General features: G+C 44.2%; 1 protein-coding gene across 1 annotated transcript in view; it reads left to right on the forward strand.

The window, feature by feature from the left end:
* Positions 1-23613, forward strand: part of LOC129811259 (vam6/Vps39-like protein) — a 186789-nt gene that overhangs the window by 13488 nt on the left and 149688 nt on the right. The window contains exons 9-10 of the mRNA XM_055862425.1: positions 19451-19571; positions 20800-20920. Of these exons, the coding sequence (XP_055718400.1) occupies positions 19451-19571; positions 20800-20920 (242 nt within the window). The remainder of the gene's footprint in view (positions 1-19450; positions 19572-20799; positions 20921-23613) is intronic.

Here is a 23613-nt window from a genome sequence, read left to right on the forward strand (position 1 = left end):
CTGCCAAGGCAGCAGCTACTCTTCCTGGGGTTTATTATGGATCCCCATTAGTTCCTGCCAAGGCAGCAGCTACTCTTCCTGGGGTTTATTATGGATCCCCATTAGTTCCTGCCAAGGCAGCAGCTACTCTTCCTGGGGTTTATTATGGATCCCCATTAGTTCCTGCCAAGGCAGCAGCTACTCTTCCTGGGGTTTATTATGGATCCCCATTAGTTCCTGCCAAGGCAGCAGCTACTCTTCCTGGGGTTTATTATGGATCCCCATTAGTTCCTGCCAAGGCAGCAGCTACTCTTCCTGGGGTTTATTATGGATCCCCGTTATTTCCTGCCAAGGCAGCAGCTACTCTTCCTGGGGTTTATTACGGATCCCCGTTAGTTCCTGCCAAGGCAGCAGCTACTCTTCCTGGGGTTTATTACGGATCCCCGTTAGTTCCTGCCAAGGCAGCAGCTACTCTTCCTGGGGTTTATTACGGATCCCCGTGAGTTCCTGCCAAGGCAGCAGCTACTCTTCCTGGGGTTTATTATGGATCCCCATTAGTTCCTGTCAAGGCAGCAGCTACTCTTCCTGGGGTTTATTACGGATCCCCATTAGTTCCTGCCAAGGCAGCAGCTACTCTTCCTGGGGTTTGTTACGGATCCCCATGAGTTCCTGCCAAGGCAGCAGCTACTCTTCCTGGGGTTTATTACGGATCCTCATTAGTTCCTGCCAAGACAGCAGCTACTCTTCCTGGGGTTTGTTATGGATCCCCATTAGTTCCTGCCAAGGCAGCAGCTACTCTTCCTGGGGTTTATTATGGATCCCCATTAGTTCCTGCCAAGGCAGCAGCTACTCTTCCTGGGGTTTGTTATGGATCCCCATTAGTTCCTGCCAAGGCAGCAGCTACTCTTCCTGGGGTTATTATGGATCCCCATTAGTTCCTGCCAAGGCAGCAGCTACTATTCCTGGGGTTTATTATGGATCCTCATTAGTTCCTGCCAAGACAGCAGCTACTCTTCCTGGGGTTTATTATGGATCCTCATTAGTTCCTGCCAAGACAGCAGCTACTCTTCCTGGGGTTTATTATGGATCCCCATTAGTTCCTGTCAAGGCAGCAGCTACTCTTCCTGGGGTTTATTATGGATCCCCATGAGTTCCTGCCAAGGCAGCAGCTACTCTTCCTGGGGTTTGTTATGGATCCCCATTAGTTCCTGCCAAGGCAGCAGCTACTCTTCCTGGGGTTTATTATGGATCCCCATTAGTTCCTGCCAAGGCAGCAGCTACTCTTCCTGGGGTTTATTATGGATCCCCATTAGTTCCTGCCAAGGCAGCAGCTACTCTTCCTGGGGTTTATTATGGATCCTCATTAGTTCCTGCCAAGGCAGCAGCTACTCTTCCTGGGGTTTGTTATGGATCCCCATTAGTTCCTGCCAAGGCAGCAGCTACTCTTCCTGGGGTTTATTATGGATCCCCATTAGTTCCTGCCAAGGCAGCAGCTACTCTTCCTGGGGTTTATTATGGATCCTCATTAGTTCCTGCCAAGACAGCAGCTACTCTTCCTGGGGTTTATTATGGATCCTCATTAGTTCCCGCCAAGACAGCAGCTACTCTTCCTGGGGTTTATTATGGATCCCCATTAGTTCCCGTCAAGGCAGCAGCTACTCTTCCTGGGGTTTATTATGGATCCTCATTAGTTCCTGCCAAGGCAGCAGCTACTCTTCCTGGGGTTTATTATGGATCCCCATTAGTTCCTGCCAAGGCATCAGCTACTCTTCCTGGGGTTTATTATGGATCCCCATTAGTTCCTGCCAAGGCAGCAGCTACTCTTCCTGGGGTTTATTATGGATCCCCATTAGTTCCTGCCAAGGCAACAGCTACTCTTCCTGGGGTTTATTATGGATCCCCATTAGTTCCTGCCAAGGCAGCAGCTACTCTTCCTGGGGTTTATTATGGATCCCCATTAGTTCCTGCCAAGGCATCAGCTACTCTTCCTGGGGTTTATTATGGATCCCCATTAGTTCCTGCCAAGGCAGCAGCTACTCTTCCTGGGGTTTATTATGGATCCCCGTTAGTTCCTGCCAAGGCAGCAGCTACTCTTCCTGGGGTTTATTATGGATCCCCGTTAGTTCCTGCCAAGGCAGCAGCTACTCTTCCTGGGGTTTATTATGGATCCCCGTTAGTTCCTGCCAAGGCAGCAGCTACTCTTCCTGGGGTTTATTATGGATCCCCGTTAGTTCCTGCCAAGGCAGCAGCTACTCTTCCTGGGGTTTATTATGGATCCCCGTTAGTTCCTGCCAAGGCAGCAGCTACTCTTCCTGGGGTTTATTATGGATCCCCATTAGTTCCTGCCAAGGCAGCAGCTACTCTTCCTGGGGTTTATTATGGATCCCCATTAGTTCCTGCCAAGGCAGCAGCTACTCTTCCTGGGGTTTATTATGGATCCCCGTTAGTTCCTGCCAAGGCAGCAGCTACTCTTCCATATCTACAGTACTAAATCTATGTGAACATGTGTATAGTGAGTATGTTATCGTGTGTGTGTCTGTGTTTGTGTTGCTTCACAGTCCCCGCTGTCCAATAAGATGTTTTTAAAATCTGATTCTACTGCTGGCATGAGTTACTTGATGTGGAGTTCTATGTAGTCATTGCTCCATGTAGTACTGTGTGCCTCCCATAGTCCGAGAGTTAGATGACTTTATCAAATAGAAGTAATTCCCCATCAGATAGTGATACAGCTGATTAAACTACTTTAACAAGAGCTGCAATACTGCCATCTGTAGGATAACAAGAGATGACATCCTAAAATCCTACTGTTCACTTGGTAATGCTCATCCTCCAGTCTAATATCACATATGTAACAAAGCAGATGGGGAGGGAGGGGAACGGACGGTCTCGTGTGACATTTGAATCCAATCTGGGGGTGATTACGTGGACTAGGCACTTTACATCTGTTTTGGGGCGGCAGGTAGCCTAGTGGTTAGAGTGTAGAGGTGGCAGGTAGCCTAGCGGTTAGAGTGTTGAGGCGGCAGGTAGCCTAGTGGTTAGAGTGTAGAGGTGGCAGGTAGCCTAGTGGTTAGAGTGTAGAGGCGGCAGGTAGCCTAGTGGTTAGAGTGTAGAGGTGGCAGGTAGCCTAGTGGTTAGAGTGTAGAGGTGGCAGGTAGCCTAGTGGTTAGAGTGTAGAGGCGGCAGGGTAGCCTAGCGGTTAGAGTGTAGAGGCGGCAGCGTAGCCTAGTGGTTAGAGTGTAGAGGCGGCAGCGTAGCCTAGTGGTTAGAGTGTAGAGGCGGCAGCGTAGCCTAGTGGTTAGAGTGTAGAGGCGGCAGCGTAGCCTAGTGGTTAGAGTGTAGAGGCGGCAGCGTAGCCTAGTGGTTAGAGTGTAGAGGCGGCAGCGTAGCCTAGTGGTTAGAGTGTAGATGCGGCAGGTAGACTAGTGGTTAGAGTGTAGAGGCGGCAGGTAGCCTAGTGGTTAGAGTGTAGAGGCGGCAGGTAGCCTAGTGGTTAGAGTGTAGAGGCGTTAGGTAGTCTAGTGGTTAGAGTGTAGAGGCGGCAGGTAGTCTAGTGGTTAGAGTGTAGGGGCGTTAGGTAGTCTAGTGGTTAGAGTGTAGAGGCGGCAGGTAGACTAGTGGTTAGAGTGTAGAGTCGGCAGGTAGCCTAGTGGTTAGAGTGTAGAGGTGGCAGGTAGCCTAGTGGTTAGAGTGTAGAGGTGGCAGCGTAGCCTAGTGGTTAGAGTGTAGAGGTGGCAGGTAGCCTAGTGGTTAGAGTGTAGAGGCGGCAGCGTAGCCTAGTGGTTAGAGTGTAGAGGTGGCAGGTAGTCTAGTGGTTAGAGTGTAGAGGTGGCAGGTAGCCTAGTGGTTAGAGTGTAGAGGCGGCAGCGTAGCCTAGCGGTTAGAGTGTAGAGGCGGCAGCGTAGCCTAGCGGTTAGAGTGTAGAGGCGGCAGCGTAGCCTAGTGGTTAGAGTGTAGAGGCGGCAGCGTAGCCTAGTGGTTAGAGTGTAGAGGCGGCAGCGTAGCCTAGTGGTTAGAGTGTAGAGGCGGCAGCGTAGCCTAGTGGTTAGAGTGTAGAGGTGGCAGGTAGCCTAGTGGTTAGAGTGTAGAGGTGGCAGGTAGCCTAGTGGTTAGAGTGTAGAGGTGGCAGGTAGCCTAGTGGTTAGAGTGTAGAGGTGGCAGGTAGCCTAGTGGTTAGAGTGTAGAGGTGGCAGGTAGCCTAGTGGTTAGAGTGTAGAGGTGGCAGGTAGCCTAGTGGTTAGAGTGTAGAGGTGGCAGGTAGCCTAGTGGTTAGAGTGTAGAGGTGGCAGGTAGCCTAGTGGTTAGAGTGTAGAGGTGGCAGGTGGCAGGTAGCCTAGTGGTTAGAGTGTAGAGGTGGCAGGTGGCAGGTAGCCTAGTGGTTAGAGTGTAGAGGTGGCAGGTAGCCTAGTGGTTAGAGTGTAGAGGTGGCAGGTAGTCTAGTGGTTAGAGTGTAGAGGAGGCAGGTAGCCTAGTGGTTAGAGTGTAGAGGTGGAGGCGTAGCCTAGTGGTTAGAGTGTAGAGGTGGCAGGTAGACTAGTGGTTAGAGTGTAGAGGTGGCAGGTAGACTAGTGGTTAGAGTGTAGAGGTGGCAGGTAGCCTAGTGGTTAGAGTGTAGAGGTGGCAGGTAGACTAGCGGTTAGAGCGTAGGGGCGGCAGGTAGCCTAGTGGTTAGAGTGTAGGGGCGGCAGGTAGCCTAGTGGTTAGAGTGTAGAGGTGGCAGGTAGCCTAGTGGTTAGAGTGTAGAGGTGGCAGGTGGCAGGTAGCCTAGTGGTTAGAGTGTAGAGGTGGCAGGTAGCCTAGTGGTTAGAGTGTAGAGGCGGCAGGTAGCCTAGTGGTTAGAGTGTAGAGGCGGCAGGTAGCCTAGTGGTTAGAGTGTAGAGGCGGCAGGTAGACTAGTGGTGAGAGTGTTGGACTAGTAACCGTAAGGTTGAAAGATTGAATCCCCGAGCTGACAAGGTAAAAATCTGTCGTTCTGCCCCTGAACAAGGCAGTTAACCCACTGTTCCTAGGTAGGCCGTCATTGAAAAAAAAAACTGTAGGACTGAGTGATGTTAAGGACACTTCCATGATCAACTGTTGGAACGGGTCCAACTACGTCAATGATTTTATTTGGCTGATGCAGAACTTGTTCCAGGATATAATGACATTCACCTAGTGAGGCTAGCATAGGGCTAATGTGTACCATTTTATCTATTGGGGACCAGCTACAATTTAGAGTTCTGTCACGTGCAAGTAAATCAATGATTTTTAATTGGCTGATACGCATTATCAAGCCAAAGAAACTGTTTATATTTAAATGATTGCTTTTGTTCGCAAGTATGGCCCTGCTGAATTTAACTTGATAGTATCTCGAGCCATAACAGTTTGGTTGTAATACTCCTGTCCTCCAGCGGGGGCTGTTGATAACAGTTTGGTTGTAATACCCCTGCCCTCCAGCAGGGGGCTGTTGATAACAGTTTGGTTGTAATACCCCTGCCCTCCAGCAGGGGGGCTGTTGATAACAGTTTGGTTGTAATACCCCTGCCCTCCAGCAGGGGGCTGTTGATAACAGTTTGGTTGTAATACCCCTGCCCTCCAGCAGGGGGCTGTTGATAACAGTTTGGTTGTAATACCTCTGTCCTCCAGCAGGGGGGCTGTTGATAACAGTTTGGTTGTAATACCCCTGCCCTCCAGCAGGGGGCTGTTGATAACAGTTTGGTTGTAATACCCCTGTCCTCCAGCAGGGGGGCTGTTGATAACAGTTTGGTTGTAATACCCCTGTCCTCCAGCAGGGGGGCTGTTGATAACAGTTTGGCTGTAATACCCCTGTCCTCCAGCAGGGGGCTGTTGATAACAGTTTGGTTGTAATACCCCTGTCCTCCAGCGGGGGCAGTCTAATTCTGGTTTGCTGTTCCCATGGAAGTGGAAATGGGTTTTGAGGGGTTTGTATTTTAGACAGGGACTTCTTGTTAGCTCTCTCATCCACAATCAATATTTTCCTTAGACAATGTTTTATAATTTTTTTCTCTTGTCCTCAGTGTCATTTAATATCTTACAGTTAATATATAATAAATATATTCCATTTAGCAGATGCTTTTATCCTGACTTAGTTAACCGTACATACATGTTCCATGTTTCATGTTACATGTTACATGTTTTATGTTTCATGTTTCATATTACATGTTTCATGTTACATATTACATGTTTCAGGTTACATGTTACATGTTACATGTTACATGTTACATGTTACATGTTTCAGGTTACATGTTACATGTTACATGTTACATGTTACATGTTACATGTTTCATGTTTCATGTTACATGTTTCAGGTTACATGTTTCATGTTACATATTACATGTTTCAGGTTACATGTTTCATGTTACATATTACATGTTTCAGGTTACATGTTTCATGTTACATATTACATGTTTCAGGTTACATGTTACATGTTACATGTTACATGTTACATGTTACATGTTACATGTTTCAGGTTACATGTTACATGTTACATGTTACATGTTTCATGTTTCATGTTACATGTTACATGTTTCATATTACATGTTTCATGTTTCATGTTTCATATTACATGTTACATGTTACATGTTTCATATTACATGTTACATGTTTCATATGACATGTTACATGTTTCATATGACATGTTACATGTTTCATATGACATGTTACATGTTTCATATGACATGTTACATGTTTCATATGACATTTACATTTACATTTAAGTCATTTAGCAGACGCTCTTATCCAGAGCGACTTACAAATTGGTGCATTCACCTAATGACATCCAGTGGAACAGCCACTTTACAATAGTGCATCTAAATCTTTTAAGGGGGGGGGGGGGCAGAAGGATTGCTTTATCCTATCCTAGGTATTCCTTGAAGAGGTGGGGTTTCAGGTGTCTCCGGAAGGTGGTGATTGACTCCGCTGACCTGGCGTCGTGAGGGAGTTTGTTCCACCATTGGGGTGCCAGAGCAGCGAACAGTTTTGACTGGGCTGAGCGGGAACTGTACTTCCTCAGAGGTAGGGAGGCGAGCAGGCCAGAGGTGGATGAACGCAGTGCCCTTGTTTGGGTGTAGGGCCTGATCAGAGCCTGAAGGTACTGAGGTGCCGTTCCCCTCACAGCTCCGTAGGCAAGCACCATGGTCTTGTAGCGGATGCGAGCTTCAACTGGAAGCCAGTGGAGAGAGCGGAGGAGCGGGGTGACGTGAGAGAACTTGGGAAGGTTGAACACCAGACGGGCTGCGGCGTTCTGGATGAGTTGTAGGGGTTTGATGGCACAGGCAGGGAGCCCAGCCAACAGCGAGTTGCAGTAATCCAGACGGGAGATGACAAGTGCCTGGATTAGGACCTGCGCCGCTTCCTGTGTGAGGCAGGGTCGTACTCTGCGGATGTTGTAGAGCATGAACCTACAGGAACGGGCCACCGCCTTGATGTTAGTTGAGAACGACAGGGTGTTGTCCAGGATCACGCCAAGGTTCTTAGCGCTCTGGGAGGAGGACACAATGGAGTTGTCAACCGTGATGGCGAGATCATGGAACGGGCAGTCCTTCCCCGGGAGGAAGAGCAGCTCCGTCTTGCCGAGGTTCAGCTTGAGGTGGTGATCCGTCATCCACACTGATATGTCTGCCAGACATGCAGAGATGCGATTCGCCACCTGGTCATCAGAAGGGGGAAAGGAGAAGATTAGTTGTGTGTCGTCTGCATAGCAATGATAGGAGAGACCATGTGAGGTTATGACAGAGCCAAGTGACTTGGTGTATAGCGAGAATAGGAGAGGGCCTAGAACAGAGCCCTGGGGGACACCAGTGGTGAGAGCGCGTGGTGAGGAGACAGATTCTCGCCACGCCACCTGGTAGGAGCGACCTGTCAGGTAGGACGCAATCCAAGCGTGGGCCGCGCCGGAGATGCCCAACTCGGAGAGGGTGGAGAGGAGGATCTGATGGTTCACAGTATCGAAGGCAGCCGATAGGTCTAGAAGGATGAGAGCAGAGGAGAGAGAGTTAGCTTTAGCAGTGCGGAGCGCCTCCGTGACACAGAGAAGAGCAGTCTCAGTTGAGTGACTAGTCTTGAAACCTGACTGATTTGGATCAAGAAGGTCATTCTGAGAGAGATAGCAGGAGAGCTGGCCAAGGACGGCACGTTCAAGAGTTTTGGAGAGAAAAGAAAGAAGGGATACTGGTCTGTAGTTGTTGAGATCGGAGGGATCGAGTGTAGGTTTTTTCAGAAGGGGTGCAACTCTCGCTCTCTTGAAGACGGAAGGGACGTAGCCAGCGGTCAGGGATGAGTTGATGAGCGAGGTGAGGTAAGGGAGAAGGTCTCCGGAAATGGTCTGGAGAAGAGAGGAGGGGATAGGGTCAAGCGGGCAGGTTGTTGGGCGGCCGGCCGTCACAAGACGCGAGATTTCATCTGGAGAGAGGGGAGAAAGAGGTCAGAGCACAGGGTAGGGCAGTGTGAGCAGAACCAGCGGTGTCGTTTGACTTAGCAAACGAGGATCGGATGTCGTCGACCTTCTTTTCAAAATGGTTGACGAATGACATGTTTCATATGACATGTTACATGTTACATGTTACATGTTACATATGACATGTAATATGAAACATGTTACATATGGGTTGTCCAGGGAATCGAACCCGCTATCCTGCCATTGCAAGCACCAAAGTCGACCAACTGAGCGACAGAGGACAACCCACCACGTGCTGTGTTGTCAGTTTGAGTACAGGTGACCTGGGGAACACAATGTGGAGCTGTCTATTTTGCCCTGAGCACGTCCGCTTTTCTAAAGGCCTGTTGAGACAAAGATGCAAAATGAAGTCGTTTTGTTTTTAAAGACTCTTTGTCTTCTGTCTGTATCATTGGGATGCAGAAGTAACAGGCTGACAGGGGAAATGAAGGCTCCAAGCTACTGAGGATTCAATTCAAACAGCAATTTCCTCATTTACATTGAGCCGACCGATCGTGTGGTTTTGGCAGGAGGCAGGACAGGAAGAGACTCGGCCAAGCGTTATGTCCACACATCTCTATATCCACACACGCACTGTCATGCTCTACACACGCACACACACACGCACACACACACGCACACACGCACACACACACACACACACAGAGTACAGTATGATAATCTGTCTGATATTTGCTATTAATGCTTATTCTAAGACCTTGGATCTCCCCCTGGGTTCAGACAGTCTGCCCCCACTTCCTCGGCTCAGCCCCATCCTCTTCCTCGGCTCAGCCCCGTCCTCTTCCTCGGCTCAGCCCCGTCCTCTTCCTCGGCTCAGCCCCGTCCTCCTCCTCGGCTCAGCCCCGTCCTCCTCCTCGGCTCAGCCCCGTCCTCCTCCTCGGCTCAGCCCCGTCCTCCTCCTCGGCTCAGCCCCGTCCTCCTCCTCGGCTCAGGCCCGTCCTCCTCCTCGGCTCAGGCCCGTCCTCCTCCTCGGCTCAGCCCCGTCCTCCTCCTCCTCGGCTCAGCCCCGTCCTCTTCCTTGGCTCAGCCCCGTCCTCCTCCTCGGCTCAGCCCCGTCCTCCTCCTCGGCTCAGCCCCGTCCTCCTCCTCGGCTCAGCCCCGTCCTCCTCCTCGGCTCAGCCCCGTCCTCCTCCTCGGCTCAGCCCCGTCCTCCTCCTCGGCTCAGCCCCGTCCTCCTCCTCGGCTCAGCCCCGTCCTCCTCCTCGGCTCAGCCCCGTCCTCCTCCTCGGCTCAGCCCCGTCCTCCTCCTCGGCTCAGCCCCGTCCTCCTCCTCCTCGGCTCAGCCGCGTCCTCCTCCTCCTCGGCTCAGCCGCGTCCCAGGCCGTTCTAATATGACATTCTATGGCTGTAGATAGCTGGCGCCACCAAGATTTCCTCCCTGCCCTGCTAGCCTCCAGGTCTCCAGTCTCTCCAGTCTCTACACAGCCAGACAAGCAATAGATCAATCGCTTATCATAGTCAGAACTGATCCCAGATCAGTTTCATGATTGCCAATGCATAAATGGTTAATGTTAGAATTTCAGCAAGGTGAGCTGATCCTAGATCTTTGCCTAAGCGCAACTTGCTTCCAGTGATATGAGGCAACTAAAAAAAATGAGGGAAACATCTTATCAGAATATTTTAACTGAGGCTCCCGACTTAGACGTGTGTTTGGAAGTTTTTGGTGCAGTACCTTCGGAAGGTATTCACACCCCTTGACTTTTTTTCACATTTTGTTGTTAAAGCCTGAATTTAAAAATGGATTAAATTGAGGCCTACACACAATACCCCATAATGTTAAAGTGGAATTTTGTTGGTAATAAATGTTCTAAATGTATAAATGAAACATCTTTAGTCAGGAAGGGAACAGCTCAGGGATTTCACCGTGAGGCCAAATGGTGACTTTAAAACACTTACAGATTTCAATGTCTGTGATAGGAGAAAACTGCACAATACGAACCTAAATGACAGAGTGAAAAGAAGGAAGCCTGTACAGAATAAACAATATTCCACAACATGCAATTTTGTTTACAACAAGAGGAAAAACATGTGGCGAAGCAATTTACTTTTTTGTCCTGAATACACATCGTTATGTTTGGAGGAAACACTGAAGTGTGTTATGGGTTTGTCATCGGCAAGGGAGTTAAATTATTAAAAAATAAATAAACGGAATAGAGCTAAGCACAGGCAAAATCCTTGAGGAAAACCTGGTTCAATCTGCTTTCCAACAGACACTGGGAGACAAATTCACCTTTCAGCAGGACAATAACCGAAAACACAAGGCCACATCTACATTGGAGTTGCTTGCCAAGACATCGTTGAATGTTCCTGAGTGGCCTTGTTACAGTTTTGACTTAAATCGGCTTAAATCTATGGCAAGACTTTGTCGTGTCTTTGGCTATGCCAGATTTAAGTGATATGGCATGCTATTCTATAAAATAATTTCTCTGTAATTAATATTACCTGATTAAGCTATTCAGGTAAATGTAATTAACTAGAAAGTTGGGGCACCATGAAATAATGTTAATAGAGCTGTTATCTTCCGAATAAACTCAAAGACCTAGTAATATTTTACATCAATAGCAGTCAATATTAATCACCTTATTTCAGTCTCATCTGAAAGTTGTAAATTCTTGGTTATCCTCACAAACCCTGGCTAACAAGTTGAATCAGCAATACAACATTTGCTTTATTTAGGTATTTAGTAAATAAATAATTAATCCCACAGAAAATCATCTACACAGAATGGATCATACATTGATTCCAAATGATGTCATAAAGGAAAACGTCCCTAGCGGACGGAACAGATATGGTTACACAAAGAGAGGTGGTTTGGGTTTGAGTGAAAGAGTGGGGAGGCAGAGACACAAAACCCTTTTTGTTCCTCAATCGGGCCGTAGGCAGCTATGCTATCGTAAAGTATCGTACAGTATTTTATGCATTCTAAATAACCGGGCCATTTGAAAATGCAATAAATATTTACTCTGAGCTGCGCTTCGATCGGTTGGTCGTAGATGGAAGGCCAGGTTGTCCTTTTGAAGAATGTCTGGTGGTAAACTCGATACGTTTTAGTATTGTTGTGTGCGTTAGACTGCATACGTCGTCCGTTCTTTCCTAGCCCACGTTTACAGCGGCGGCTGCTAACTCAACGGCTAGGAGGTATCACTTCTGGAGTGAATAAGAGTTGAAAGTTCACATCAAGTTTCCATACTTTTAAGCTCGTGCTATATTCTGGCTGGTATAGTCGAAATGCATCCTTTCGCCGTGTCGATCGTCATCTTCACATTGAACATGATGCTAATTTCGTTAGGTTATTATCTGAGCCCTTTTAACATAGGACCGTCGTCCTCGTAACAGGATGTTGAATTTTCGTCAACGGGTTTATATAGTGGTGAAAGAAGGGCTTCTTTCATAGTTTACAACCCATGTCTGTTCACTTGGGCAGAGTGGTGTTCTTATGACAAACCGTTCTCTCATTAGGAAGCTAAAATTACATTTCATCTTTTCACAAATAGTTTCATATTTAAACATTTAAATTGCACAACAATTTCATGTGAATCTGATAAACTGTATATTGGAAAGTCTACACATTCTAGTTATGCCGTCCTATCATCAGTAATAATGTCTCAGACGCCAACTGATCTGACATCATATTCATTAGGTACCATATTTTCAACTGGTCGGATTACCGAAAATATGGTTCAGTTACTCACCTATTGATGTTACCAGACTCTCCATTCATGGGGGTCATAAACCTCCCCTAACAGGCCAACGTCATGACAACTTGATAATGGCTTTCTAGCAATGATCAACAACCGACTTGACAGAACTTTAGAGTATTTTGTGTAGATCGTTGACACATTTAAAAAGAAAAATCTATTTTAATCTCACTTTGTAACACAACAAAATGGGGAAAAAGGTAAAGGGGTGTGAATACTTAATGAAGGGACTGTACATCGATGCATTACACTCTTTTTGTTTATAAAGCCCTCTTGCATAAACTTCAGGCTTAATGAGCTAACTCTGCAGACCCATCTACACTGAGTTGACCTGCTTTTAGTTTTTTTTGGTGTTGAATGATCTACGATGCATTCTAAAATGGGAGTGTTGAATGATCTAGGATGCACTCTAAAATGGGAGTGTTGAATGATCTAGGATGCACTCTAAAATGGGAGAGTTGAATGATCTACGATGCACTCTAAAATGGGAGTGTTGAATGATCTACGATGCACTCTAAAATGGGAGAGTTGAATGATCTAGGATGCATTCTAAAATGGGAGTGTTGAATGATCTAGGATGCACTCTAAAATGGGAGTGTTGAATGATCTAGGATGCACTCTAAAATGGGAGTGTTGAATGATCTAGGATGCACTCTAAAATGGGAGTGTTGAATGATCTAGGATGCACTCTAAAATGGGAGTGTTGAATGATCTAGGATGCACTCTAAAATGGGAGTGTTGAATGATCTAGGATGCACTCTAAAATGGGAGTGTTGAATGATCTAGGATGCACTCTAAAATGGGAGTGTTGAATGATCTAGGATGCATTCTAAAATGGGAGTGTTGAATGATCTAGGATGCACTCTAAAATGGGAGTGTTGAATGATCTAGGATGCATTCTAAAATGGGAGTGTTGAATGATCTAGGATGCACTCTAAAATGGGAGTGTTGAATGATCTAGGATGCACTCTAAAATGGGAGAGTTGAATGATCTAGGATGCACTCTAAAATGGGAGAGTTGAATGATCTAGGATGCACTCTAAAATGGGAGTGTTGAATGATCTAGGATGCACTCTAAAATGGGAGTGTTGAATGATCTAGGATGCACTCTAAAATGGGAGTGTTGAATGATCTAGGATGCACTCTAAAATGGGAGTGTTGAATGATCTAGGATGCACTCTAAAATGGGAGTGTTGAATGATCTAGGATGCACTCTAAAATGGGAGTGTTGAATGATCTAGGATGCACTCTAAAATGGGAGTGTTGAATGATCTAGGATGCACTCTAAAATGGGAGTGTTGAATGATCTAGGATGCATTCTAAAATGGGAGTGTTGAATGATCTAGGATGCACTCTAAAATGGGAGTGTTGAATGATCTAGGATGCACTCTAAAATGGGAGTGTTGAATGATCTAGGATGCACTCTAAAATGGGAGTGTTGAATGATCTAGGATGCACTCTAAAATGGGAGTGTTGAATGATCTAGGATGCACTCTAAAATGGGAGTGTTGAATGATCTAGGATGCACTCTAAAATGGGAGTGTTGAATGATCTAGGATGCACTCTAAAATGGGAGTGTTGAATGATCTAGGATGCACTCTAAAATGGGAGAGTTGAATGATCTAGGATGCACTCTAAAATGGGAGTGTTGAATGATCTAGGATGCACTCTAAAATGGGAGTGTTGAATGATCTAGGATGCACTCTAAAATGGGAGTGTTGAATGATCTAGGATGCACTCTAAAATGGGAGTGTTGAATGATCTAGGATGCATTCTAAAATGGGAGTGTTGAATGATCTAGGATGCACTCTAAAATGGGAGTGTTGAATGATCTAGGATGCACTCTAAAATGGGAGAGTTGAATGATCTAGGATGCACTCTAAAATGGGAGTGTTGAATGATCTAGGATGCACTCTAAAATGGGAGTGTTGAATGATCTAGGATGCACTCTAAAATGGGAGAGTTGAATGATCTAGGATGCACTCTAAAATGGGAGTGTTGAATGATCTAGGATGCATTCTAAAATGGGAGTGTTGAATGATCTAGGATGCACTCTAAAATGGGAGTGTTGAATGATCTAGGATGCATTCTAAAATGGGAGTGTTGAATGATCTAGGATGCATTCTAAAATGGGAGTGTTGAATGATCTAGGATGCACTCTAAAATGGGAGTGTTGAATGATCTAGGATGCACTCTAAAATGGGAGTGTTGAATGATCTAGGATGCACTCTAAAATGGGAGTGTTGAATGATCTAGGATGCACTCTAAAATGGGAGTGTTGAATGATCTAGGATGCACTCTAAAATGGGAGTGTTGAATGATCTAGGATGCATTCTAAAATGGGAGTGTTGAATGATCTAGGATGCACTCTAAAATGGGAGTGTTGAATGATCTAGGATGCACTCTAAAATGGGAGTGTTGAATGATCTAGGATGCACTCTAAAATGGGAGTGTTGAATGATCTAGGATGCACTCTAAAATGGGAGTGTTGAATGATCTAGGATGCACTCTAAAATGGGAGTGTTGAATGATCTAGGATGCACTCTAAAATGGGAGTGTTGAATGATCTAGGATGCACTCTAAAATGGGAGTGTTGAATGATCTAGGATGCACTCTAAAATGGGAGTGTTGAATGATCTAGGATGCATTCTAAAATGGGAGTGTTGAATGATCTAGGATGCATTCTAAAATGGGAGTGTTGAATGATCTAGGATGCACTCTAAAATGGGAGAGTTGAATGATCTAGGATGCATTCTAAAATGGGAGAGTTGAATGATCTACGATGCATTCTAAAATGGGGGAGTTGAATGATCTACGATGCATTCTAAAATGGGAGAGTTGAATGATCTACGATGCATTCTAAAATGGGAGAGTTGAATGATCTAGGATGCATTCTAAAATGGGAGAGTTGAATGATCTAGGATGCATTCTAAAATGGGAGTGTTGAATGATCTACGATGCACTCTAAAATGGGAGAGTTGAATGATCTACGATGCATTCTAAAATGGGAGTGTTGAATGATCTAGGATGCACTCTAAAATGGGAGAGTTGAATGATCTACGATGCACTCTAAAATGGGAGTGTTGAATGATCTAGGATGCATTCTAAAATGGGAGTGTTGAATGATCTAGGATGCATTCTAAAATGGGAGTGTTGAATGATCTAGGATGCATTCTAAAATGGGAGTGTTGAATGATCTAGGATGCATTCTAAAATGGGAGTGTTGAATGATCTAGGATGCATTCTAAAATGAGAGGATTTGGTGCCTTTTAGGGCATTTCAGACGGTTGTTAGGATGACCTTTTTACTGAAGAATGTGTTTTTATTTTTTAATGATTGTTTTGTTTTTCTTGTATAATAGCAGGTTTCTTAATAGTAGTTTAATGTGTTTTTATTGTATGTTGATCAAGGCTGGATTAATGCAAGGGCTCACCGGGGTTGAAAAATGTATACATACAGTATATACAATAAATATTCAGTCCCCTTGACTTTTTCCACATTTTGTTACGTTACAGCCTTTATTCTAAAATAGATAAAAAATATTGTTCTCATCAATCTACATAGAATATCCCATAATGACAAAGCGAAAAGTTTTATTTTTATTTTTTGCACAAAAAAATAAATGCAATCACATTTTACATTAGTATTCAGACCCTTTACTCAGTACTTTGTTGAAGCACCTTTGGCAGCGATTACAGACTCGAGTCTTCTTGGGTATGACGCTACAAGCTTGGCACACCTGTATTTGGGGAGTTTCTCCCATTCTTCTCTGCAGATCCTCTCAAGCTCTGTCAGGTTGGATGGGGAGCGTTGCTGCACAGCTGTTTTCAGGTCCCTCCAGAGATGTTCAAGTTCGGGCTCTTGCTGGGCCACTCAAGGACATTCAGAGACTTGTCCCGAAGCCACTCCTGTGTCGTCTTGGCTGTGTGCTTAGGGTTGTTGTCCTGTTGGAAGGTGAACCTTCGCCCCAGTCTGAGGTCCTGAGTGCTCTGGAGCAGGTTTTCATCAAGGATCTCTCTGTACTTTGCTCTGTTCATATTTCCCTCGATCTTGACTAGTCTCCCAGTCCCTGCCGCTGAAAAACATCCCCACAACATGATGCTGCCACCACCATGCTTCACCCGTAGGGATGGCGCCAGGTTTTCTCCAGACGTAACGCTTGGCATTCAGGCCAAAGAGTTCAATCTTGGTTTCATCAGACCAGAGAATCTTGTTTCTCATGGTCTGAGAGTCCTTTTGGTGCCTTTTGGCAAACTCCAAGCGGGCTGTCATGTGCCTTTTACTGAGGAGTGGCTTCCGTCTGGCCACTCTACCATAAAGGCCTGATTGGTGGAGTGCTGCAGAGATGGTTGTCCTTCTGGAAGTTTCTCCCATCTCCACAGAGGTACACTGGAGCTCTGTTAAGAGTGACCATCAGGTTCTTGGTCCCTTACCAAGGCCCTTCTCCCTCGATTGCTAAGTTTGGCCGGGCGGCCAGTTCTAGGAAGAGTCTTGGTGGTTCCAAACATCTTCCATTTAAGAATGATGGAGGCCACTGTGTTCTTGGGGACCTTCAATTAAGACATTTTTTGGTACCCTTCCCCAGATCTGTGCCTCTACACAATCCTGTCTTGGACTCTACGGACAATTCCTTTGACCTCATGGCTTGGTTTTTGCTCTAACATGCACTGTCAGCTGTGGGACCTTATATAGACAGGTGTGTGCCTTTCCAAATCATGTCCAATCAATTGAATTTACCACAGGGGTGGACTCCAATCAAGTTGTAGAAACATCTCAAGGAGGATCAGTGGAAACAGGATGCACCTGAGCTCAATTTCGAGTCTCATAGAAAAGGGTCTGAATACTGATGTAAATAAGGTATTTCTGTTTTTTTGTATTAGTTAGTTACAATTTTGCGAACATAAAAAACATTAAAAAAATAAATAAAAATAAAAATACTATTTTCTCTTTGTCATTATGTGGTATTGTGTGTAGATGGATGACAAATGTTTTATTGAGTCCATTTTAGATTGTAATGTAACAAAATGCAGAAGTGAACGGTCTGAATAACTTCTGAATGACGTGTCTGTTCTATCAAATGTACCTTATTATTATGTTATCGTTTGTGTAGCAAAATGCTTATTTTTCTTATTTTTCTCATAACAATACAGACATGTTAAAAGTAAATTCATGGAATTAAGAAATATATAAATATTAGGATGAGCAATGTCGGAGTGGCATTGACTAAAATACAGTAGAATAGAATACAGTATATCCATATGAGATGAGTAAAACAGTATGTAAACATTATTAAAGTGACTAGTGTTCCATTATTAAAGTGGCCAGTGATTCCATGTCTATGTACAGAGGGCAGCAGCCTCTAAGGTGCAGGGTGGAGTAACATTATTAAAGTGGCCAGTGATTCCATGTCTATGTATATGGGGCAGCAGCCTCTAAGGTGGAGGGTGGAGTAACATTATTAAAGTGTGATTCCATGTCTATGTATAGAGGGCAGCAGCCTCTAAGGTGCAGGGTTGAATAACATTATTAAAGTGACCAGTGATTCCATGTCTATGTATAGAGGGCAGCAGCCTCTAAGGTGCAGGGTGGAGTAACATTATTAAAGTGACCAGTGATTCCATGTCTATGTATAGAGGGCAGCAGCCTCTAAGGTGCAGGGTGGAGTAACATTATTAAAGTGTGATTCCATGTCTATGTATAGAGGGCAGCAGACTCTAAGGTGGAGGGTGGAGTAACATGATTAAAGTGGCCAGTGATTCCATGTCTATGTATAGAGGGCAGCAGCCTCTAAGGTGCAGGGTGGAGTAACATTATTAAAGTGTGATTCCATGTCTATGTATAGAGGGCAGCAGCCTCTAAGGTACAGGGTGGAGTAACATTATTAAAGTGGCCAGTGATTCCATGTCTATGTATATGGGGCAGCAGACTCTAAGGTGCAGGGTGGAGTAACATTATTAAAGTGGCCAGTGATTCCATGTCTATGTATAGAGGGCAGCAGCCTCTAAGGTGCAGGGTGGAGTAACATTATTAAAGTGACCAGTGATTCCATGTCTATGTACATAGGGCAGCAGCCTCTAAGGTGCAGGGTTGAATAACCGGGTAGTGATGGCTTTTTAACGGTCTGATGGCCTTGAGATAGAAGCTGTTCTTCAGTCTCGGTCCCAGCTTTGATGCACCTGTACTGACCTCGCCTTCTGGATGATAGCGGGGTGAACAGGCAGTGGCTTGGGTGGTTGTTGTCCTTGATGATCTTTTTGACCTTCCTGTGACATCGGGTGCTGTAGGTGTCCTGGAGGGCAGGTAGTTTGCCCCCGGTGATGCGTTGTGCAGACCTCACTACCCTCTGGAGAGCCTTACGGTTGCGGGCGGTGCAGTTGCCGTACCAGGCGGTGATACAGCCTGACCGGATGCTCTCAATTGTGCATCTAAAAGTTTGTGAGGGTCTTAGGGGCCAAGACTAATTTCTTCAGCTTCCTGAGGTTGAAGAGGCGCTGTTGCGCCTTCTTTACCACGCTGTCTGTGTGGGTGGACCATTTCAGATCGTAAGACATTTAAGGTCATATGGTAATTTGGTAAAAAGCCAATTTGACATTTGCTCAGTACATTGTTTTCACTGGGGAAATGTACGAGTCTGCTGGTAATGATATATGCAGAGGATTTTCCCAAGGTTGCTGTTGACTCATATCCCACGGTAGTTATTGGGGTCAAATTTGTTTCCGCTTTTGTGGATTGTGAATTGGGGTGATCAGTCCTTGGTTCCAAATATTGGGGAAGATGCCAGAGCTGAGGACGATGTTAAAGAGTTTAAGTATAGCCAAATGGAATTTGTAGCCAATTGGAATGTGTGGTCTGTATATTTTATAATTTCATTGAGGATACCTTCAATACCACGGGACTTTTTAGGTTTAAGGGTTGTGTATTTTGTCCTGTAGTTCATTCAATGTAATTGGAGAATCCAGTGGGTTCTTGTAGTCTTTAATAGCTGATTCTAAGATTTGTAATTGATCATGTAAATGTTTTTGCTGTTTGTTCTTTGGGGCCAATAAGGTTGGAGAAGTGGTTTACCCATACATCTCCATTTTGGATAGATAACTCTTCGTGTTGTTGTTTATTTAGTACGTTCCAGTGTCCCCAGAAGTAGTTTGATTCTATGGATTCTTCAGTTAGATTCTTCTGTCTCTCTGTTTTAAGAAAACACCAGCCCCCCTACGTCATAGCTTTTCCCTCTCTCTCTCTCTCTGGTTCTGGGCCAGGCCAGTGTGTGTTTTTAATCAGTCTGCCACAAGCTGTTGTAGTGATGTAATGCTGCTTCTCTCCTCAGAACACCAGCCCCCCTACATCATAGCTGTCCTGCCTCGCTATGTGGAGATCAGGACCTTTGAACCCAGACTGCTGGTCCAGAGTGTGGAGCTACAGAGACCGCGATTCATCACCTCAGCTGGGTGAGAGGATATTTATTGTCCGGATATGTACCTTTTGTTTTCTGAAGGAGGGAAATAAGATGAATCTATTGGAATCCATCCAACTGTACTGGAAACCACTGCTAAGCAGATCAGTTGTTAAGCAGATCAGATGCTACGCAGACCAGATGTTACGCAAATCAAATGTTACGCAGACCAGATGTTACGCAGACCAGATGTTACGCAGATCAGATGTTACGCAGACCAGATGTTACGCAGACCAGATGTTACGCAGACCAGATGTTACGCAGACCAGATGTTACGCAGACCAGATGTTACGCAGACCAGATGTTACGCAGACCAGATGTTACGCAGACCAGATGTTACGCAGACCAAATGTTACGCAGACCAGATGTTACGCAGACCAGATGTTAAACTGATCAGATGTTACGCAGACCAGATGTTACGCAGACCAGATGTTACGCAGACCAGATGTTACGCAGACCAGATGTTACGCAGACCAGATGTTACGCAGACCAGATGTTACGCAGACCCGATGTTACGCAGATCCGATGTTACGCAGATCCGATGTTACGCAGACCCGATGTTACGCAGACCCGATGTTACGCAGACCCGATGTTACGCAGACCCGATGTTACGCAGACCAGATGTTACGCAGACCAGATGTTACGCAGACCAGATGTTACGCAGATCCGATGTTACGCAGACCCGATGTTACGCAGACCCGATGTTACGCAGACCCGATGTTACGCAGACCCGATGTTACGCAGACCCGATGTTACGCAGACCCGATGTTACGCAGACCCGATGTTACGCAGACCCGATGTTACGCAGACCAGATGCTACGCAGACCCGATGTTACGCAGACCAGATGTTAAGCAGACCAGATGTTAAGCAGACCAGATGTTAAGCAGACCAGATGTTACGCAGACCAGATGTTACGCAGACCAGATGTTACGCAGACCAGATGTTACGCAGACCAGATGTTACGCAGACCAGATGTTACGCAGACCAGATGTTACGCAGATCAGATGTTACGCAGACCAGATGTTACGCAGACCAGATGTTACGCAGACCAGATGTTACGCAGACCAGATGTTACGCAGACCAGATCTCGTTATTTTATAGCTTTGCTGGATCATCCATCCCATGTTTTTGATATAGATTTTTTTGTCAACCATCACACACTCGTAATAAAAAAAACAATCTCTCCCTTCTCTTGTTGATCTCTCCTCTCTGTCTGTCCCAGGCCTAATATAGTGTACGTTGCCAGCAACCATTTTGTGTGGCGTCTGGTGCCTGTGTCCATCGCCAGTCAGATCAGACAGTTACTACAGGACAAGCAGTTTGAACTGGCCCTGCAACTGGCGGTGAGTGATTACACCATCACTACTGCTGCTACTGTAACTGCTGCTACTACTATCACTAATAATATTACTAGTACTACTACTACTACTACTATCACTAATACTACTACTACTACTACTACCAGTACTACTACTACAACCACCACTACTATCACTAATAATACTACTACTACTATCACTAATAATACTACTAGTACTACTACTACTACTATCACTAATACTACTACTACTACTACTACTACCAGTACTACTACTACAACCACCACTACTATCACTAATAATACTACTACTACTACTACTACTATCACTAATAATACTACTACTACTACTACTACTATCACTAATAATACTACTAGTACTACTACTACTACTACTATCACCAATACTACTACTACTACTACTACTACCAGTACTACTACTACAACCACCACTACTATCACTAATAATACTACTACTACAACTATCACTAATAATACTACTAGTACCGCTACTACTACTATCACTACTACTACTACTACTACTACTACTACTACTACTACTACTACTACTACTAATATCACTAATAACACTACTAGTACAACTACTATTACTATCACTAATAATACCACCAGTACTACTACTACTATCACTAATACTACTACTAGTACTACTACTACTACTACTACTATCACTAATACTATCACTATTACTATTGGTACTACTATCACTAATGCTACTACTAGAACTACCACTATCACTACTAATACTACTAGTACTACTACTATCACTAATAATACTACTAGTACTACTACTACTATCACTATTACTACTAGTACTACTATCACTAATAATACTACTACTACTACTACCACTACTACTATCACTAATAATACTACTAGAACTACTACTAATAATATCACTAATGCTACTACTACAACTACTACGACTACTACTAGCGCTAATACTACTACTAGTACTACTATTACTACTATCACTAATACTACTATCACTAATGCTACTACTACTACCATCACCAATAATAGTACTACTACTGCTACTATCACTACTACTACTAGTACTACTACTATCACCAATACTACTACTGGTACTACTATGACTAATAATACTATCACTAATGCTACCACTAGTACTACTACTACTACTATTACTACTACTATTACTGGTACTACTATTCATACTATCACTAATGCTACTACTACTACTACTACTACTACTACTATCACTAACAATACTACTACTACTATCACTAATACTACTACTACTACTACTATCACTAATAATACTATTACTAATGCTACCACTACTACTACTACTATCACTAATAATACTACTACTATCACCACTAATGCCGCCACTACTACTACTATCACGAATACTACTACTAGTACCGCTACTACTACTATCACCAATACTACTACTAGTACTACTATGACTAATACTACTATCACTAATGCTACTACTACTATTACTACTACTATTACTAGTACTACTACTAATACTATCACTAATGCTGCTACTACTACTACTACTACTACCACCACTACTACTACTACTACTACTACTAATATCACTAATAATACTACTACTACTACCATCACCAATAATAGTACTACTACTGCTACTATCACTACTACTACTAGTACTACTACTATCACCAATACTACTACTGGTACTACTATGACTAATAATACTATCACTAATGCTACCACTAGTACTACTACTACTACTATTACTACTACTATTACTGGTACTACTATTCATACTATCACTAATGCTACTACTACTACTACTACTACTACTACTACTACTATCACTAACAATACTACTACTACTATCACTAATACTACTACTACTACTATCACTAATAATACTATTACTAATGCTACCACTACTACTACTACTATCACTAATAATACTACTACTATCACCACTAATGCCGCCACTACTACTACTATCACGAATACTACTACTAGTACCGCTACTACTACTATCACCAATACTACTACTAGTACTACTATGACTAATACTACTATCACTAATGCTACTACTACTATTACTACTACTATTACTAGTACTACTACTAATACTATCACTAATGCTGCTACTACTACTACTACTACTACTACCACCACTACTACTACTACTACTACTAATATCACTAATAATACTACTACTACTACTATCACTAATAATACTACTAGTACTGCTACAACCACTATCACAAATACTACTATCACTAATGCTACTACTACTACTATCACTAATACTACTACTAGTACTACTACTACTACTATCACCAATACTACTACTAGTACCACTACTACTACTACTACTACTACTACTACTACTATCACTAATAATAATACTACTACTGGTATCACTAATACTACTACTGCTACTACTATTGCTATGACTAATACCACTACTACTACTACCACGACTACTATTACTACTACTAATCCCACTACTACTAATACCACTAATACTACTACTAGTACTGCTACTACTACTATCACTAATGCTACTATCACTAATACTACTACTAGTACTACTATGCCTAATACGACTATTACTAATGCTACTACTACTTCTATGACTAATACTACTACTACTACTACTACCACGACTACTACTACTACTACTAATCCCACTACCGCTAATACCACTAATGCTACTACTAGTACTACTATTAATAC

The sequence above is a fragment of the Salvelinus fontinalis genome, chromosome 15 (genome assembly GCF_029448725.1).
Source record: "Salvelinus fontinalis isolate EN_2023a chromosome 15, ASM2944872v1, whole genome shotgun sequence".
Lineage (NCBI taxonomy): Eukaryota > Metazoa > Chordata > Actinopteri > Salmoniformes > Salmonidae > Salvelinus > Salvelinus fontinalis.